The following is an 18,256-nucleotide window of genomic DNA, read 5'->3' on the forward strand; positions in this document are numbered from 1 at the left end:
TTGGGGATTAAAACTGATTTAATTGTCATTACATTTGTAAAAAAATATATATAATAAAATAAAACACGAGATAAGTATTCAATACATGTTTTAATCGCCTTTGGCAGAGAATACAGCTATGAGTCTTTCTGGGTAAATCTTATTTGTTTATTTATTATCTACCCCTTTTTCTCCCAAATTTCATGGTATCCAATTGGTAGTTACAGTCTTGTCTCATCGCTGCAACTCCCGTACGGACTCGGGAGAGGTGACGGTCAAGAGCCGTGCATCCTCCGAAACACAACCCAACCAAGCCAGCAGCTTCAATAAAGAGTACCCGCAAAAGGATTTTCTAATCATCTATTAGCCTTTTAAAATTATAAACTTGGATTTGTAATGAACATGATGGGAGACAGAGAGCTGGTTTCAAGCACAGGGCACAGCAGGTGTTTGTTGCAAAGGACCACAGGAGGAGGTATGTAGCTGGGTCCAGGGGCAGGCAGAAGGTCATGCACAGGGGGTCCAAAAGGGCAACAGTACAGGCAGTGAAAAGGCTAGTAAAGTAGTCCGGGAGATCAGGCAATAGGAAGATAACAGGAGATAACAGGAAATCCGGCAGGGAATAGGCAAAAGGTGTCATTACTGAAGCAGGCAAAAACGATCATACACGGGAGGAGTAAATCACAGGAAACCAAGCGCTCAGACAGACGTGTCACAAAACAAACAATACCTCACAGTGAAGGGGTGCAAAGAACTGAACTAAATAGTGTGGGATAATAACATACAGGTGTGTGAACAGGTGATTAGAATTCAGGTGATTGGGATCTGGAGAGTGAGCTGCGTTCAGGGGATCTAAAGTGTTTGAAGGTGTGAGTTGGAGGCAGGCGTTACAGAATTAGCTAACACAACGTGCCATTGGAACACAGGACTGATGGTTGCTGATAATGGGCCTCTGTACGCCTATGTAGATATTCCATAAAAAATCAGCCGTTTCCAGCTACAATAATAATTTACAACATTAACAATGTCTGCACTGTATTTCTGATCGATTTGATGTTATTTTAATGGACAAAAATGTGCTTATCTTTCAAAAACCATGACATTTCTAACTGAACTCAAACCTTTGAACGGTTGTGTACATTATTTACCTTCAGAGGTGAATGTATCACACCAGTTGCCGTGATACATTTTTTGTTGTTGTTGTGCACTCTACTCAAACAATTGCATGGCAATTTTTCACTGTAATAGCTACTGTAAATTGTACAGTACAGTTAGATTAACAATACTTTTTGTTTTCTGCCCATATAAAGCATGTCTATGTCCTGGAAGGTTTGCTGTTACTTACAACGTCATTCTAGTCACATTAGCACATGTTAGCAACAACCGTCCCCGTATAGGGACACTGATCCTGTAGCTCCTAAAGAGTTTTTAACATTAGTAATCTAAAAAATATGTATTTTAAGGAATATGTTTTTATATATTTTTCTATGTTTTATTTGTATGTTTAGCGCACACTATATCATTTAAAAGTATGCATTTAGGTGTCTGTAATGGAATAAATGTGGCAAAAACGAATCTAGGCATTTATGTCCCCACTAAGACAAAACATTTACTTTTGTCCTTGAAACATTTAATTTAAATACAGGCAGAATTCCATTAATCCCTATGGAGGACTGCTCCTACTGGGGAGTGCCAATATGGCCGAGAGGTGGATTCAAAGCCTCTCAATAGCCAATTCATAGCATCAACAATCCACGGTTTGTATGCATCATTGGTCCCACCACTATAAACATTCCTTAAACACTAAATGGGAGAGAGGAGTTTACTGGAAAGTATGACATGGAGGAAAAGTAGTAAGACTTCATACATACATATAACATGTGGGCTGACAGCTGACCTCTAAATATCTATGCTACACGCATCCAATGCATAGCAAATGAGTCAGCCTCGGAGAGTAGCGTTTGAAAATGCTTCCCTAAGACTTAAAGCATCAATTATGCAGCTTGTTTGGAATGAAAAATTGCTTTCATTGCAGAATATTCCTCGAAAATCAAACAAGACACCCTAGAATCCCCTGCCTTGTAGTCATTATTATTATTAGCATAAAGTCTAAAAAGCTGTTTGTGAGACTGCCCGTAGGTTATGATACAGTAGGCTACAGTAGAAAGGGCATGAAATGTTTTTTATTCCCTCCCTGTAGAATAAGCATAGGAATGTGTCATGTTACCAGAGAAGTACTAGAAATAGAGCTAGATACTGAAGAGGCATACAGTATCACAGCAGTAAGTGGTATTTACCCCCAGAGAAAAAACAAGAGAGCAGAAGATATCATCATTATGTACTGTATCTGCAGGGTATTGCAGATCTACAATGAATCAATCAAAACAGTGTGCTCATGTTTCTACTTGAGCACTGTTAGATTTACTTTGAATGAAATTGTTGTGTAACATTCAAGAAAGACATTGAAGCTCCTATTTTCAAGTTTTCTGTATCCATTTGAAAATCATTGCTCACTCAGGCTTCATATTCTGCCGACATAACAACACAGTCTATCAGACTATCTGTTGAAATCAAAAGAATTTCATGACATTACTCAAACAAGGGTCAGTTGGATTGTCTGAAATCCCCAAGATAAGTGCGGCAGGTAGCCTATCGGTTAGAGCATTGGGACCGTAACCGAAAGTTTGAATCCATCAAGCCGACTAGGGGAAAAATCTGTTGATTTGCCCTTGAGCAAGGCACTTAACCCTAATTGCTCCAGGGTCAATGTCAATAATGGTTGATCCCTGGCTGTGACCCCACACTCCGAGGGTGTCTCAGGGGAATGGAATATTCAGAAAAATATATATATATTTTACACCACACATTTGTACATTTGTGAAACAGGACAAATATAAGCATCACCTATTTGACCTTTTGAGATAATTATTTATGCAAATATATGCATGCTCAAATATTCAACCTGAGAATCAGTACACAAAAATATGCATGTACCACCTCAATAATCAAATTAGATATGAAATACAAATGTCTGTGAAGTTCTGTTGCGGAGCTGAACTGCTCTATGAAGCTAGCAAAACCAACATGTTTATACACACGGACTGATGAGGGTGGAGATGTTATGCCTTGATGTCTTAAGGATGTTTTTCACAATCTACTCTTGGCACGTCATCAACGCAGATGGGATTCAGGAGAGATGTCAAACTGCGCAGTAGGAAGGCAAGAAGCATCATCTTCTTCGAATACATAAATCAGTGTTCAAATCGAGGCTGAAGAATAGTAAACATTGTACATGTTGACTTTTTAGGGTGACCTACAGCATGGCAAGTGTTCCTGAGCCCTGCCACAAAAAAACACCAGAACAAGTGTGTTGATTTGATTGTAGTCAATACAATGGATCAAGTCCAATATAATATTCAGGGTATTCATACACCATCTTATTGTTACAGTTGAGGTTGAGGTGAAAAATAATGATGTCGCAAGGATGTTTACTTTGCAATATGAGCATATGAGCTTTTCGCAATCCCATTCACCCATTTATATTCATGCTCATTTCATATAAAGTCAATTGTAAATGTGTCTGCAATTTATTGCAATGTTGTGCTCATAAAGAAGGGACATTTGATTTGGTTCCACAAAGAGCAAATCATGTTTACTCTAAGGCATCATCATTGCCTTGCTACAATGTCAATTGTTCACCACTGAAAATAGTCATTGGAGGTGTATTGTTTGTAGGCATGTTTACTGTGTATATCCATGGTAATACAGTAAGGTTGTCTACACAAGATGTAAGAAAAGGTGAAATGTAACAAATATAGAAGATAACTTCATGAGATGCTTGTACTGTCTATCACAAATAATGGACAATCTAAACGATGGCTGAAAAAGCAACCTCTCATAAAGTGCATTGACTATTGTAAATTCTCTAAATACCAAATGTATAAAGGGAACAACATTCACTAAATGTAGAACATTTTAGAGGTTCAATACTGGGTAGAAAGAAACTATTGCCCAATCTGACCTCATAAAACCCTAACGATGCTGGAATAAGACTGTACTCAACGAGCTGTATATGGCCATAAGCAAACAAGAAAATGCTCATCCAAAGGCGACGCTCCTAGTGTCCGGAGACTTTAAAACTTTAAATCCGTTTTACCTCATTTCTACCATATGCAACCAAAGGGGAAAAAAACTCTACACCACCTTTACTCCACACACAGAGACGTGTACAAATATCCTTGCCCTCCATTTTTTAAATCTGACCATAATTCTATCCTCCTGATTCCTGCTTACATGCAAAAACTAAAGCAGGAAGCACCAGTGACTCGCTCAATATGGAAGTGGTCAGATGACGCAGATGCTAAGCTACAGGACTATTTTGCTAGCACAGACTGGAATATGTTCCGGGATTCATCCGATGGCACTGAGGAGTATACCACATCAGTCACTGAATTCATCAGTAAGTGCATTATAGGAAATCCCACTATGCCCTCCGACAAACCATCAAACAGGCAAAGCATCAATACAGGACTAAGATTGAATCCTACTACACTGGCTCTGACGCTCGTCGGATGTGGCAGGGCTTGCAAACTATTACAGACTACAAAGGGAAGCCCAGCCGCGAGCTACCCATTTACATGAGCCTACCAGATGAGATAAATTACTTCTATGCGCACTTTGAGGCAAGCAACACTGAAGCATACATGAGACCACCAGCTGTTGCGGACAACTGTGTGATCACATTCTCTATAGCCAATGTAAGTAAGACCTTTAAATAGGTCAACACTCAAAAGGCAGCAGAGCCAGATGGACTACCAGGACATGCACTGACCAACTGGCAAGTGTCTTCACCGACATTTTCAAGTCTGTAATACCTACATGTTTCAAGCAGACCACCATAGTCCCTGTGCAAAAGAACGCCAAGGTAACCTCCCTAAAGGACTACTGACCAGTAGCACTCACGTCTGTAGCCATGAATTGCTTTGAAAGGCTGGTAATGGCTCACATCAACACCATCATCCCAGAAACCCTAGATCCACTCCAATTCGCATACCGTCCCAGCAGATCCACAGATGACGGCATCTCTGTTGCATTCCACACCACCCTTTCCCACCTGGACAAATGGAACACCTACGTAATAATGCTGTCCATAGTGCCCTCAAAGCTTATCACTAAACTAAGGACTCTGGGACTAAACTCTGCAACTGGATCCTGCACTTCCTTATGGGCCGCCCCCAGGTGGTAAGGGTAGGCAACAACACATCTGCCACGCTGATCCTCAACACGGGGGTCCCTCAAGGGTGCGTGCTTAGTCCCCTCCTATACTCCCTGTTCACTCACGACTGTGTGGCCAAGCACCATCATTAAGTTTGCAGATGACACAATGGTGGTAGGCCTGATCAAAGACTAAACAATGATACGGCATATAGGGAGGAGGTCAGAGACCTGGCAGTGTGGGGCCAGGACAACAACCTCTCCCTCAACGTGATCAAGACAAAGGAGATGATCGTGGACTACAGAAAAAGGAGGGCCGAGCACGCCCCCATTCACATTGACGGGGCTGTAGTAGAGCAGGCGATACAGAGGGTAGTGCGTACAGCCCAGTAATTCGCTGGGGCCAAGCTTCCTGCCATCCAGGACCTCTATACCAGGCGGTGTTAGAGGAAGGTCCTAAAAATTGTCAAAGACTCCAGCCACCCTAGTCATATACTGTTCTCTCTGCTACCGCAAGGATACCGGAGAGCCAAGTCTAGGTCCAAAAAGGCTCCTTAACAGCTTCTACCCCCAAGCCATAAGACTACTGAACGGTTAATCAAATGGGTATGCAGACTATTTCCATTGACCCCCCCCCCCCGTTTTTTTACACTGCTGCTACCCTCTGTTGATTATATATGCATAGTCACTTTAACCCTACCTACATAAACATATTACCTCAATTACCTCAACTAACGCATCACCGGGGGCAAACTACCTGCCCTCCAGGACACCTACAGCACCCGATGTCACAGGCAGACCAAAAAGATCATCAAAGACAACAACCACCCGAGCCACTGCTTGTTCACCCCGCTATTATCCAGAAGGCGAGGACAGAACAGGTGCATCAAAGCTGGGACCAAGAGACTGAAAAACAGCTTCTATCTCAAGGCCATTAGACTGTTAAATAGCCATCACTAGGCAGCTTCCACCCAGTTACGTAACACTGCACCTTGGAGGCTGCTGTCCTACATAGACTTGAAATCACTGGCCACTTTAATAATGGAACACTAGTCACTTTAATAATGTTTACATATTTTTGCATTACTCATGTATGTACAGTATATACTGTTTTCTATTCTGCTGTATTTTAGTCTATGCCACTCCAATATTGCTCATCATAATATTTATATATTCCTTAATTTCATTGTTTTACTTTTAGGTTTGTGTGTATTGTGTGTACTGTTGTGAATTGTTAGATATTACTGCACTGTTGGAGCAACAAACACAAGCATTTCGATACACCTGCAATAACATCTGCTAAACATGTATATGTCACCAATAAAATTAGAATTTTTAGATTTTTTAACCAGTACCCGCTGTAAAACTTTAGTTTATTTAGTAAATATTTTCTTAACTCTTCCTTTTTCTTAAAACTGCATTATTGGTTAAGGGTTTGTAAGTAAGCATTTCACAGTAAGGTCTAAAGTCGTTGTATTCGGTGCACGTGACAAATAACATTTGATTGGATTTGATTTAACAGCAGGCAGAATTAAAGTGTTTACTGTGTGAGGTGTTAGAGAACATAGTTGTCCCTTACCATCACTGAGGTTGTACTGCAGGTCTTTTATCATCCTGTATAGATGTGTGTATTAATGTGTCCAGGTCGAACAATAGCTGTATAATTCTATACAGCAGCACTAGGACCTACTGAAGCTCCTGTAATGACCTGAGCTACTTGGACCACCAGCCCTTTGTTCTCTGGGCCGGTGTTGATCCTCAGATAAGGCTGGTTTCAGGGGACCACGAGTCACTGAGAATGAATAGCCTGGCTGAGAAGCAAAATGCTATCTATACTTAAAACCCTATTACATTTATCTTGGCTATAGTAGTGATAACATAAGGATATTGTGGCGAATCCCTAAACCTCTTAGTTTACATGAATATTTTTTTGTATTTGAATGCATTTCAGTTGGACTTTTCACAGAAATATTTTGTGCTATCAAGCTATCACTTGTCACAATACATGGGTATATGTAATGAATGTTATTGTACATAATTCAACATATGCATAATTCAACATATGCATAATTCAAATCATTTGAGAGATGTTCGTTCCTACCCTTTTTGACCATGAGTAAATAGCAGAAATGTAATTGCTTCATCTATGATTATGAATCTGTTTGTTTCTATGATCATGTTTTGTATTTTTTTTCTTTGTATTCGTTGATTGCATTTTGTATTCGTATTTGACGTTTGTATTTTTTATTCTGCAAGGCTCGTTTGAAAAAAGAGCCCTTGGTCTCAACATGACTCCCTGTCAAAAAAAGTTAATAAATGTTAGCTACATGGGACAGTAAGTATTCCATTGAAGGTTAAAAAAACTAAGACAGTCAAAGAGCACATTCTAAGGAGGTGTTGTCATCGTACCTTTACTTTGTCCCTCATGGAGCCTTTTCCGAGGATGGACATCTTTGCTCCGGTTTCTTCTTGTAATCTTTTCATGGAATTGCCCCGTGGTCCCAACAGCTTCCCAACAAAATTAAACTGCAACAGAGGAGAGGAAAAGCAATGTTTCTCAAACAGATTCCTTGACTGCTTTCAATTATATACCTTAGAAGTAAATGGAAATTAGGTTATATATTGCAAGGGAAAAAAATATGAGATAAAAATATAGATTACAGTTGGCTAACAATAAACCTTTAAAAATAAATCTTATCATTTTAAAAAGACCTGGGGAAAAAAACGCTGAGCCATGTGTGCTGCATTACCCAGGTGAATGGGTCTCAGTCTCATCTGACGTAGAACATAACAGGGTCTGAGTCCCAAATTGCAACCTATTTCATTTTATAGTGCACTACTTTTGACCAGGACCCAAAAGGTAGTGCACTATACAGTATATGGAATAGTGTGCCATTTGAGACTCAGCCACGATCTTCAGTTATCAGCTCCATCCCTTTGTTGGACCACTGAGGTCTAGTCAGTCCCCACTGTGCAAAAACTGGTTGACTCAACATTGTTTCCAGGTCATTTCAACCCCCCAAAATCTGTGATGACATTGAATCAACGTGGAAAACTGATTTGCAAAAAGTCATCAATGTAAGGGCTTTTCGCCTTTTTGTTTTACACAACTTTTAACCTAACTCCAAAGATATGGTGCCATTTTTTGTTGGTTTCATGTTGAATTCACCAAATGTAAATCAAAACTAGACATTGAACTGATGTCTGTGCCCAGTGGGTCATGTGTCTTGTTAATGCAGCACGGTCATCAATGTTGTATGGAGAGGAAATAAAACGTGTGCACCAGCCAATAATGTCCCTGGCAAAGATCGAGAGGTCAGAGCTGGGAGAGTGAGAAATAATGAGTTTCTTCCCAATGGGAAATCAAGGAATACTATCCAGATGAGGAACTATCAAACACCTGCCTTCAGCACTGGCCAACATAACATCTCACTGACCGTAGACTTGCTGTTGGTCATAAAACATAGCCCTTTGGGTTATTACTGTTACTGTCTTTTTTCTTTATCACTGTTGGAGATCAGCACTGACCACAATGGTGACCCTCAACATCATAATAGCAGTCAGTTAGTTGAGTCATTTGCTAATTGAAAATGTATTATTCTAGGTCTATTCATGCATTAAAACCACAATCAGAACACCAATTTGAAACACCCCATGTGTTAATAAGTCATTTAGATTTCCAACTACCGCCCCCAAATCCTCCTGAGGTCTCTTGTTCTCATTTCTTGACCGCCCGACAATATTTTCAAATGAATGACTTGACCTTCAAATGTTTGGTGTGACCAGCTGAAAACTCAACCTCCTCCAGAGCTGAACAGCTGTCAGCTGGTCAACCACCCATTTCAACATCACCTGCCTTGGCCTCAAAAATGACTATAACCTATTCACAACACTACTCAAGCCCCCCCACTGAGGCTGAGCATACAACTCAGCCAATAAGAGCCATGGCCAACTGTGTTCTGTATTGCAGCAGCAGTCTGACAAATACCAAAGAGGCACATGACTGCATACTCAGCGTATCTTATCTCTGACATCATGAAGGAGTACTGCATCCCAGGTCTGCATGAAAAGCAAAAGGATACGGTTGGGTGCTGAACAAAGCACCTCTCTACCTCCATCCCTTCATCCATCCATCCCTCCTTTCTGAGGTGATTGAGTTGAGGACCCTGGTGGGTTATTCTGTCTTCTCTGGGGCTGCTTTAACAGGAATATCCTACAGCTGGCTGGGAGCCCTTGAGCAGATGGCCGCCACGGCTACAGTAAGAAGTAGCTCGCTGGGCGGCAGCAGAAGAGTGTCCTGTTCTCATTACACTAATGAATGTCTGGAGCCGCTCTGAGGCTCCGTGGTGGGCAATTTGGGCTTTTAAGGGGGCACGGTTCAGAGTTAAATTAGGTTTGAAATGATGCAAGGCACCCCCTGCCGCCCCAACACCGGTAGGCCTGAGGATGTTAGAAACTGGGTGTGTTACTAATTCAGCAAGTATGTGGAAATACTGCATGCATTACTATAAAAAAAACGATTGTGTTTATATGAAGAGTATGATTATGATTGTATGCACAAAGGATATCAAGTTTGTTGATGCTGAAAAGCAAAAGGAAATATTATTTCTGTTACACTTTATTTTAAGGTACACATATTTTCCACTGGTTTGTAGTTTATAAGAGGCTTTATATTACCAGGAGGCCTTTTGGTAGGCTATCATTGACTTGCCTAGTTAAATAAAGGTTAAATAAAAAAATAAGGCCTTTAATATGTCTTATTAGACCTGTAGTATGCCTTAATTAAGTGTTTTCTTATTCAAACATTATACTTCATGTATTACTGGCCACTCCTTAATAACACAAGGCAAGATGCAGTAGATGGTATAGAGTACAGTATATACATATGAGATGAGTAATGTAGGGTATGTAAACATTATATAAAGTGGCATTGTTTAAAGTGACTAGTGATACATTTATTACATCCAATTTTTTATTATTAAAGTGGCTAGAGATTTGAGTCAGTATGTTGGCAGCAGCCACTCAATGTTAGTGGTGGCTGTTTAACAGTCTGATGGCCTTGAGATAGAAGTAGTTTTTCAGTCTCTCGGTCCTTGCTTTGATGCACTTGTACTGACCTCACCTTCTGGATGATAGCGGGGTGAACAGGCAGTGGCTCGGGTGGTTGTTGTCCTTGATGATCTTTATGGCCTTCCTGTGACATCGGATGGTGTAGGTGTCCTGGGGGGCAGGTAGTTTCCCCAGGTGATGCATTGTGCAGACCTCAAATCCCTCTGGAGAGCCTTACGGTTGTGGGCAGAGCAGTTGCCGTACCAGGCGGTGATACAGCCCAACAGGATGCTCTCGATTGTGCATCTGTAAAAGTTTGTGAGAGTTTTGGGTGACAAACCAAATTTCTTCAGCCTCCTGAGGTTGTGCCTTCTTCACCACACGGTCTATGTGAGTGGACCATTTCAGTTTGTCCGTGATGAACTTAAAACTTTCCACCTTCTCCACTACGGTCCCGTCGATGTGGATAGGGTGGTGCTCCCTCTGCTGTTTCCTGAAGTCCACAATCATCTCCTTTGTTTTGTTGACGTTGAGTGTGAGGTTATTTTCCTCACACCACACTCCGAGGGCACTCACCTCCTCTCTGTAGGCCGTCTCGTCGTTGTTGGTAATCAAGCCTACCACTGTAGTGTCGTCTGCAAACTTGATGATTAAGATGGAGGCGTGCATGGCCACGCAGTCATGGGTGAACAGGGAGTACAGGAGAGGGCTGAGAACGCACCCTTGTGGGGCTCCAGTGCTGAGGATCAGCGGGGGGGGGATGTTGTTTCCTACCCTCACCACCTGGGGGCGGCCCGTCAGAAAGTCCAGGGCGGGGTCGAGACCCAGGGTCTCAAGCTTAATGACGTGTTTGGAGGGTACTATGGTGTTAAATGCTGAGCTGTAATCGATGAACAGCATTCTTCCATAGGTATTACTCTTGTCCAGATGGGATAGGGCAATGTGCAGTGTGATTGCGATTGCATCGTCTGTGGACCTATTGGGGCGGTAAGCAAATTGGAGTGGGTCTAGGGTGTCGGGTAGGGTGGAGGTGATATGATCCTTGACTAGTCTCTCAAAGCACTTCATGATGACGCAAGTGAGGGGGCGATAGTAGTTTAACTCAGTTACCTTAGCTTTCTTGGGAACAGGAACAATGCTGGCCCTCTAGAAGCATGTGGGAACAGCATACTGCGATAGGGATTGATTGAATATGTCTGTAAACACACCAGCCAGCTGGTCTGCATATGTCGTTTTTCCTGTGATTTGTATCATATTGAACAACAGTTGATGAAACTAACAGTGTAAAAGTGTGAAACAATGTAATCAGTGTTATTTCCTGGTAGTTGCAATTTCCTGAAATATAATCTCCACAGGACCTTCTAATCAGCAGGTGTTGCATGGGTGGGAGTTTCATCTTTCCATGCTGACATCACCAGGCAAAATCAGTACGTTCAGCCCCTCTTTAAACCTCCTGTAAGACTGTAAATGTGTTGCATCTACAGCTCGTCAGTCATGCTTCTGTGAATCTGAGGACCTGTGAGGCCCTGGTGAGCAACAAGTTTTTACACGGGTCTCTATGACGGAGACCTGCTTCGTGGGCAGATGTTTTTTTGAAGTAGATGGCATTGATTTTTCTAAATGTTTTCACAGACTGTACACTGCAAGCCACGTTTACCACTCAACTCAAATATTGCATGTTTTGAGCTCGAATCAGAATAATTCTCTTACAAATCTATTGCAATCCATTTACAAAATGGTTAAGCATAATCTGTTAGGAGACGTTTCCTGTGACTAATATGTTTCCCACCCCACAGTGTCCCCAGTACGCCCTGCTCTACAAATCACTTAGATAGAGATGTTCACATATGTGAAATGACACGCCGTTGATGAATCATTGGCTTACCTCAGAACATACAGTACTTTGAAAGAGCAACTTCTAAACCCTTGTCTCATCAGGTTTTGTGAAATTTCTTTGATAGATGATTATCTTACTAAATGCAAGTAGCCCATTCAGAATGCTTGCAACAACTTAATTGAAAATCCAGTGTGTACTGGCTAATACACAACTTTACAATTTGGGCAATTTAATCGGTGGAATGTCTGCATCTAACAAGTAAGTGAATCTTTCAAGCGTAAACTAAAGTCACAGGTTTAGATCCTGGATCGAAATGAATGTTCTTACATCAACAGCTTTTCTTTGTGATAAGTGACTGATGTGGCCTTTAAACAGACTCCCAGACACTTGCAATGTAAGGACAAAGACTCACATCTCCTTAGAGATGAGCCCTGAGATTTCAATAAAACAAAAAGGTGAAGCATCTTCAATAAACACTGTGGCAGCATTCCCACTGAACGTCACACTGGAGGAGAATTGGCTACAAATGACTGTCTTGTCATGCAGCTCACAAAGGAAGTTAACATGGCTGTAATCTATTTAGCCTCTCTCACAGCACATTTGTCTTCTGACTTCAGCGCTTCACACTTGGACAATTTGAAATGCATTATTCTCCATCTACATTTAACTGCCGTCTTTGGTTTTATTGCGTTTTCTGCTTGCTGAATAGCTGTCTATTTTGTTCTTCGTTGCCCTTGTTTACAACTGTATTAATGCAAATTCAGCTTTTTGTGTAGACTAGAAATTGTTTACAGAAGAGGCACGTTAACAGATTGTATGCTTAAAAAATGATCCATCTCCATCTCACCTGTTAATGGACCAATGTTTAAAATGGCATTATCATTAAATTAGCAGAACGATAGAGCTGTTTACCTCTGTATTACAACTATGTAGTGGTTAATCCTACAGTAGTATTGTGAAACATTGAATTCACTACAATGCTGATGCTAATATCACGAAAGAGCCTTTGTCATTGACATTCAGAATCCTCTTTGCCTATTCCAGAGGGAAAGGTTTGAAATAGGCCTCATCTCCAATGCAGCCATTTTTTAAAACTCAAAATCAAATCATTTCTGGGTAACAATTGTTATCAAATAAAATGGTCAAAAATAAACAAAAATAGCTTCTTAGCGAAGGGCAATTTCTCAAGTAAGAATTTTGCCGGGACTGTCTGGACGTGGTCTGAGTGGGGAGGGGAAACAAAACCAGGCCTATTAACTATTAACTAATTCACTGTATGTTGATGTCTTCATGGAAGGCCAAAACTCCATCCCACCAAAACAGGCTGAAATTGCAGGCAGTCTTGTCAAACAGCTCTTACCCTAAAAGGGCATTATCATAATTTCACAGTATTATTCCAACCTCATAGTGTTGATATATAAAATACAAGAAAATCATGTTTTCGACTGGGCCTTTAAGAAACAACTGAAAATGGAAACCTTACAGGTGAATAATCTTATTTTGATCACCTTTGTTGCTGAACATTTTCACACTCAATCATCAAGTTTGCAGACGACACTACAGTGGTAGGCTTGATTACCAACAACGACGAGACGGCCTACAGGGAGGAGGTGAGGGCCCTCGGAGTGTGGTGTGAGGAAAATAACCTCACACTCAACGTCAACAAAACAAACTTCAGGACTTCAGGAAACAGCAGAGGGAGCACCCCCCCTATCCACATCGACGGGACAGTAGTGGAGAAGGTAGTAAGTTTTAAGTTCCTTGGCGTACACATCACGGACAAACTGAATTGGTCCACCCACACAGACAGTGTGGTGAAGAAGGCGCAGCAGCGCCTCTTCAACCTCAGGAGGCTGAAGAAACTTGGCTTGTCACCAAAAGCACTCAAAAACTTTTCCAGATGCACAATCGAGAGCATCCTGTCGGGCTGTATCACTGCCTGGTACAGCAACTGCTCCACCCACAACCGTAAGGCTATCCAGAGGGTAGTGAGGTCTGCACAACGCATCACAGGGGGCAAACTACCTGCCCTCCAGGACACCTACACCACCCGATGTCACAGGAAGGCCATAAAGATCATCAAGGACAACAACCACCCGAGCCACTGCCTGTTCACCCCTCTATCATCCAGAAGGTGAGGTCAGTACAGGTGCATCAAAGTAGGGACTGAGAGACTGAAACAGCTTCTATCTCAAGGCCATCAGACTGTTAAACAGCCACCACTAACATTGAGTGGCTACTGCCAACATACTTACTCAACTCCAGCCACTTTAATAATGGAAAAATGTATGTAAAAAATGTATCACTAGCCACTGCTCAAAAAAATTAAGGGAACACTAAAATAACACATCCTAGATCTGAATGAATGAAATATTCTTATTAAATACCTTTTTCTTTACATAGTTGAATGTGCTGACAACAAAATCACACAAAAATTATCAATGGAAATCATATTTATCAACCCATGGAGGTCTGGATTTGGAGTCACACTCAAAATGAAAGTGGAAAACCATACTACAGGCTGATCCAACTTTGATGTAATGTCCTTAAAACAAGTCACAATGAGGCTCAGTAGTGTGTGTGGCCTCCACGTGCCTGTATGACCTCCCTACAACGCCTGGGCATGCTCCTGATGAGGTGGTGGATGGTCTCCTGAGGGATCTCCTCCCAGACCTGGACTAAAGCATCCGCCAACTCCTGGACAGTCTATGGTGCAACGTGGCGTTGGTGGATGGAGCGAGACATGATGTCCCAGATGTGCTCAATTGGATTCAGGTCTGGGGAACAGGCGGGCCAGTCCATAGCATCAATGCCTTCCTCTTGCAGGAACTGCTGACACACTCCAGCCACATGAGGTCTAGCATTGTCTTGCATTAGGAGGAACCCAGGGCCAACCGCACCAGCATATGGTCTCACAAGGGGTCTGAGGATCTCATCTCGTTACCTAAAGGTAGTCAGGCTACCTCTGGCGAGCACATGGAGGGCTGTGCGGCCCCCCAAAGAAATGCCACCCCACACCATGACTGACCCACCACCAAACCGGTCATGCTGAAGGATGTTGCAGGTTGCAGAACGTTCTCCACGGCGTCTCCAGACTCTGTCACGTCTGTCACGTGCTCAGTGTGAACCTGCTTTCATCTGTGAAGAGCACAGGGCGCCAGTGGCGAATTTGCCAATCTTGGTGTTTTCTGGCAAATGCCAAACGTCCTGCACGGTGTTGGGCTATAAGCACAACCCCCACCTGTGGATGTCGGGCCCTCATACCACCCTCATGGAGTCTGTTTCTGACCGTTTGAGCAGACACATGCACATTTGTGGCCTGCTGGAGGTCATTTTGCAGGGCTCTGGCAGTGCTCCTCCTGCTCCTCCTTGCACAAAGGCGGAGGTAGTGGTCCTGCTGCTGGGTTGTTGCCCTCCTACGGCCTCCTCCACGTCTCCTGATGTACTGGCCTGTCCCCTGGTAGCGCCTCCATGCTCTGGACACTATGCTGACAGACACAGCAAACCTTCTTGCCACAGCTCGCATTGATGTTCCATCCTGGATGAGCTGCACTACCTGAGCCACTTGTGTGGGTTGTAGACTCCGTCTCATGCTACCACCTCCAGCATTCAAAAGTGACCAAAACATCAGCCAGGAAGCATAGGAACTGAGAAGTGGTCTGGTCACCACCTGCAGAACCACTCCTTTATTGGGGGTATCTTGCTAAATGCCTATAATTTCCACCTGTTGTCTATTCCATTTGCACAACAGCATGTGAAATTTATTGTCAATCAGTGTTGCTTCCTAAGTGGACAGTTTGATTTCACAGAAGTGTGATTGACTTGGAGTTACATTGTGTTGTTTAAGTGTTCCCTTTATTTTTTTGAGTAGTGTATAATGTTTACATACCCTACATTACTCATCTGATATGTATATACTGTACTCTATACCATCTACTGCATCTTACCATCTTTATGTAATACATGTATCACTAGCCACTTTAAACAATGCCACTTTTATGTTTACATACCCTACATTACTCATCTCATATGTATATACTGTACTCTATACCATCTACTGCATCTTGCCTATGCCGTTCTGTACCATCACTCATTCATATATTTTTATGTGCCTTTGTGTGTATAAGGTAGTTGTTGTGGAATTGTTAGGTTAGATTACTCATTGGTTATTACTGCATTGTCGGAACTAGAAGCACAAGCATTTCGCTACACTCGCATCTGCTAACCATGTGTATGTGACAAATACAGTTTGATTTGATTTGATTTGAAATGTATGAGCTTTATGATTTACAAGAATTCACTGAAAATCCGCAATAACCAACGTTATATTAACAGTATTGCACTTTTAATGTAACCTAATTTTGGCCAGCTAAGGCTATATTAACAATATGATACTGTTCATATAACCGTGGGTTAGTGTGGGTTTTCAGTGAATTTTTGTAAAGCAACTTTATGGACTAAACGTTCAAATCCTGCTGCTACTGCAGGATTATTTTGCTGCAACAAAACTGGTCAAATTAAGAGTCAACATCTGTATGACACACTCGACAGATCAAAACAACAGAGTAACATGAGAGAGTAATGTCCTTGCAGGATGCTCTTTTAAAGACAGCTAAATATGTCATTACGCTCAGTCGCAAGAGAAAAGACTAGAGCCACAGGTTAGAATATACTTACAAGAAAATAAACCATAAACATAAACAATACAATTTCACACAGAACACCAGAAGATCATTTTTTAACACCATCCGACGGTCTGGTCTCCCCTAGACTTGTTACATGGTCCACATGGTTATGTATGATTAGACCTAAAAAATGGGGTCCCTCTTTGTTGAATTTCAGGTGGGTGGTTGTGCACTACACCCTAGCTACCAACCCCAGTTATGTACAGCTAGATGAGATCCGCAGATGGTCTGAGACAGTCAGACCGTCCCTGCCAGTTTAGCCAGCTGTGCTGCTGTGCTATTTGGTAAACCCAGTTCTGGCCTGATAGAGGGATTATAGCCTGAGGCGGAGGTCTGCCTCCCTGCCTGCCTGCGCTTTAATGGCTGAGGGATGACTGGGCGTCAGTGTGTCAGAGGACAGCAGCATTAGTTGCACAGATTTTAGACAGTGGCAAAGAGAGAGAGAGAGAGAGAGTGAGAGAGAGAGGGAGAGCAGCACTCTGCTAAGTGGCGTCTAGGGGGCTAATGAGCCCACAGGAAGAGAACTGGGATAAGGAGCTATGATAAACTCCAGGAAGTAATGTCTGCACAGACACTAGAACATGTCTTGGGTTTAAGGAATGGGTGAAATGTAATTGTTTAGAGAAATGTTGCTGACAGTTTTGTAATGGTTCTGTTTAGTTTATGTTTTGTTTTAGCTAGTCTGATGAGCTTTTATCCACTAATTCAGTAATGCTCCTATTGATTCAATACAACACGCACTCCAAAAAGGTAGTAAGTAATGCTGTAGACCAGGGGTATTCAACTCCTGACCCTATGGGGTCCGGAGCCAGATGTTTTTTTGTTCTACCTGATAATTAATTGCACCCACCTTGTGTCCCAAGTCTAAATCAGTCCCTGATTAGAGGGGAAGAATAAAAAACGCAGTGGAACTGGCTTGGAGGTCCAGAGTTGAGTGTGAGGGCTGTAGAGACTGGAGTCAAGATTGCAAGTTTACTCCAAGAAAGATGCAGTAGAGTCAATGGCTGCTTCTTCAGTCTACTCGGAGGCAGTAGAGTCAATGGCTGCTTCTTCAGTCTACTCGGAGGCAGTAGAGTCAATGGCTGCTTCTTCAGTCTACTCGGAGGCAGTAGAGTCAATGGCTGCTTCTTCAGTCTACTCGGAGGCAGTAGAGTCAATGGCTGCTTCTTCAGTCTACTCTAAGGCACTAGTGTCAGTAACTGTCTTGAGCTCAAGACTCTTGACAGTGTAAATACTTGATCTCATCCCGAATATGAGTAGAATTTTAAAAGAAGATGCTGCAATATGATCTTTGAAATCTATGCTTGTAATTCAATTGGAAAGGAAAGTTGTAGGCTAAATTATATCAACAGAACCGCTTGCAGACAACTAAGGAAAGCCAACTGGAAATGCCTCAAATAATGATCAGTTCAAGTAATCATGAGAATCAATGCCTTCATCCTGACCTCAGCAAATACAAAAGATGGAAAACATTTGGAAAGGACAAAACAAT

At 42.1% G+C, this 18,256-nt stretch overlaps 1 protein-coding gene across 3 annotated transcripts in view; it reads right to left on the bottom strand.

Annotated features, from left to right (window-relative positions):
- LOC109899140 (KH domain-containing, RNA-binding, signal transduction-associated protein 2) overlaps positions 1 to 18,256 on the bottom strand; it is a 132,655-nt gene that overhangs the window by 60,900 nt on the left and 53,499 nt on the right. For all 3 annotated transcript variants that reach the window (XR_004211595.1, XM_020494194.2, XM_031835457.1), the window contains exon 3: positions 7,603 to 7,719. Coding sequence is in view for 2 of the 3 variants with exons in the window: in XM_020494194.2 (XP_020349783.1) it covers positions 7,603 to 7,719 (117 nt within the window). In the remaining variant the exon portion in view is untranslated. The remainder of the gene's footprint in view (positions 1 to 7,602; positions 7,720 to 18,256) is intronic.

This window comes from Oncorhynchus kisutch, linkage group LG11 (assembly GCF_002021735.2).
Source record: "Oncorhynchus kisutch isolate 150728-3 linkage group LG11, Okis_V2, whole genome shotgun sequence".
Lineage (NCBI taxonomy): Eukaryota > Metazoa > Chordata > Actinopteri > Salmoniformes > Salmonidae > Oncorhynchus > Oncorhynchus kisutch.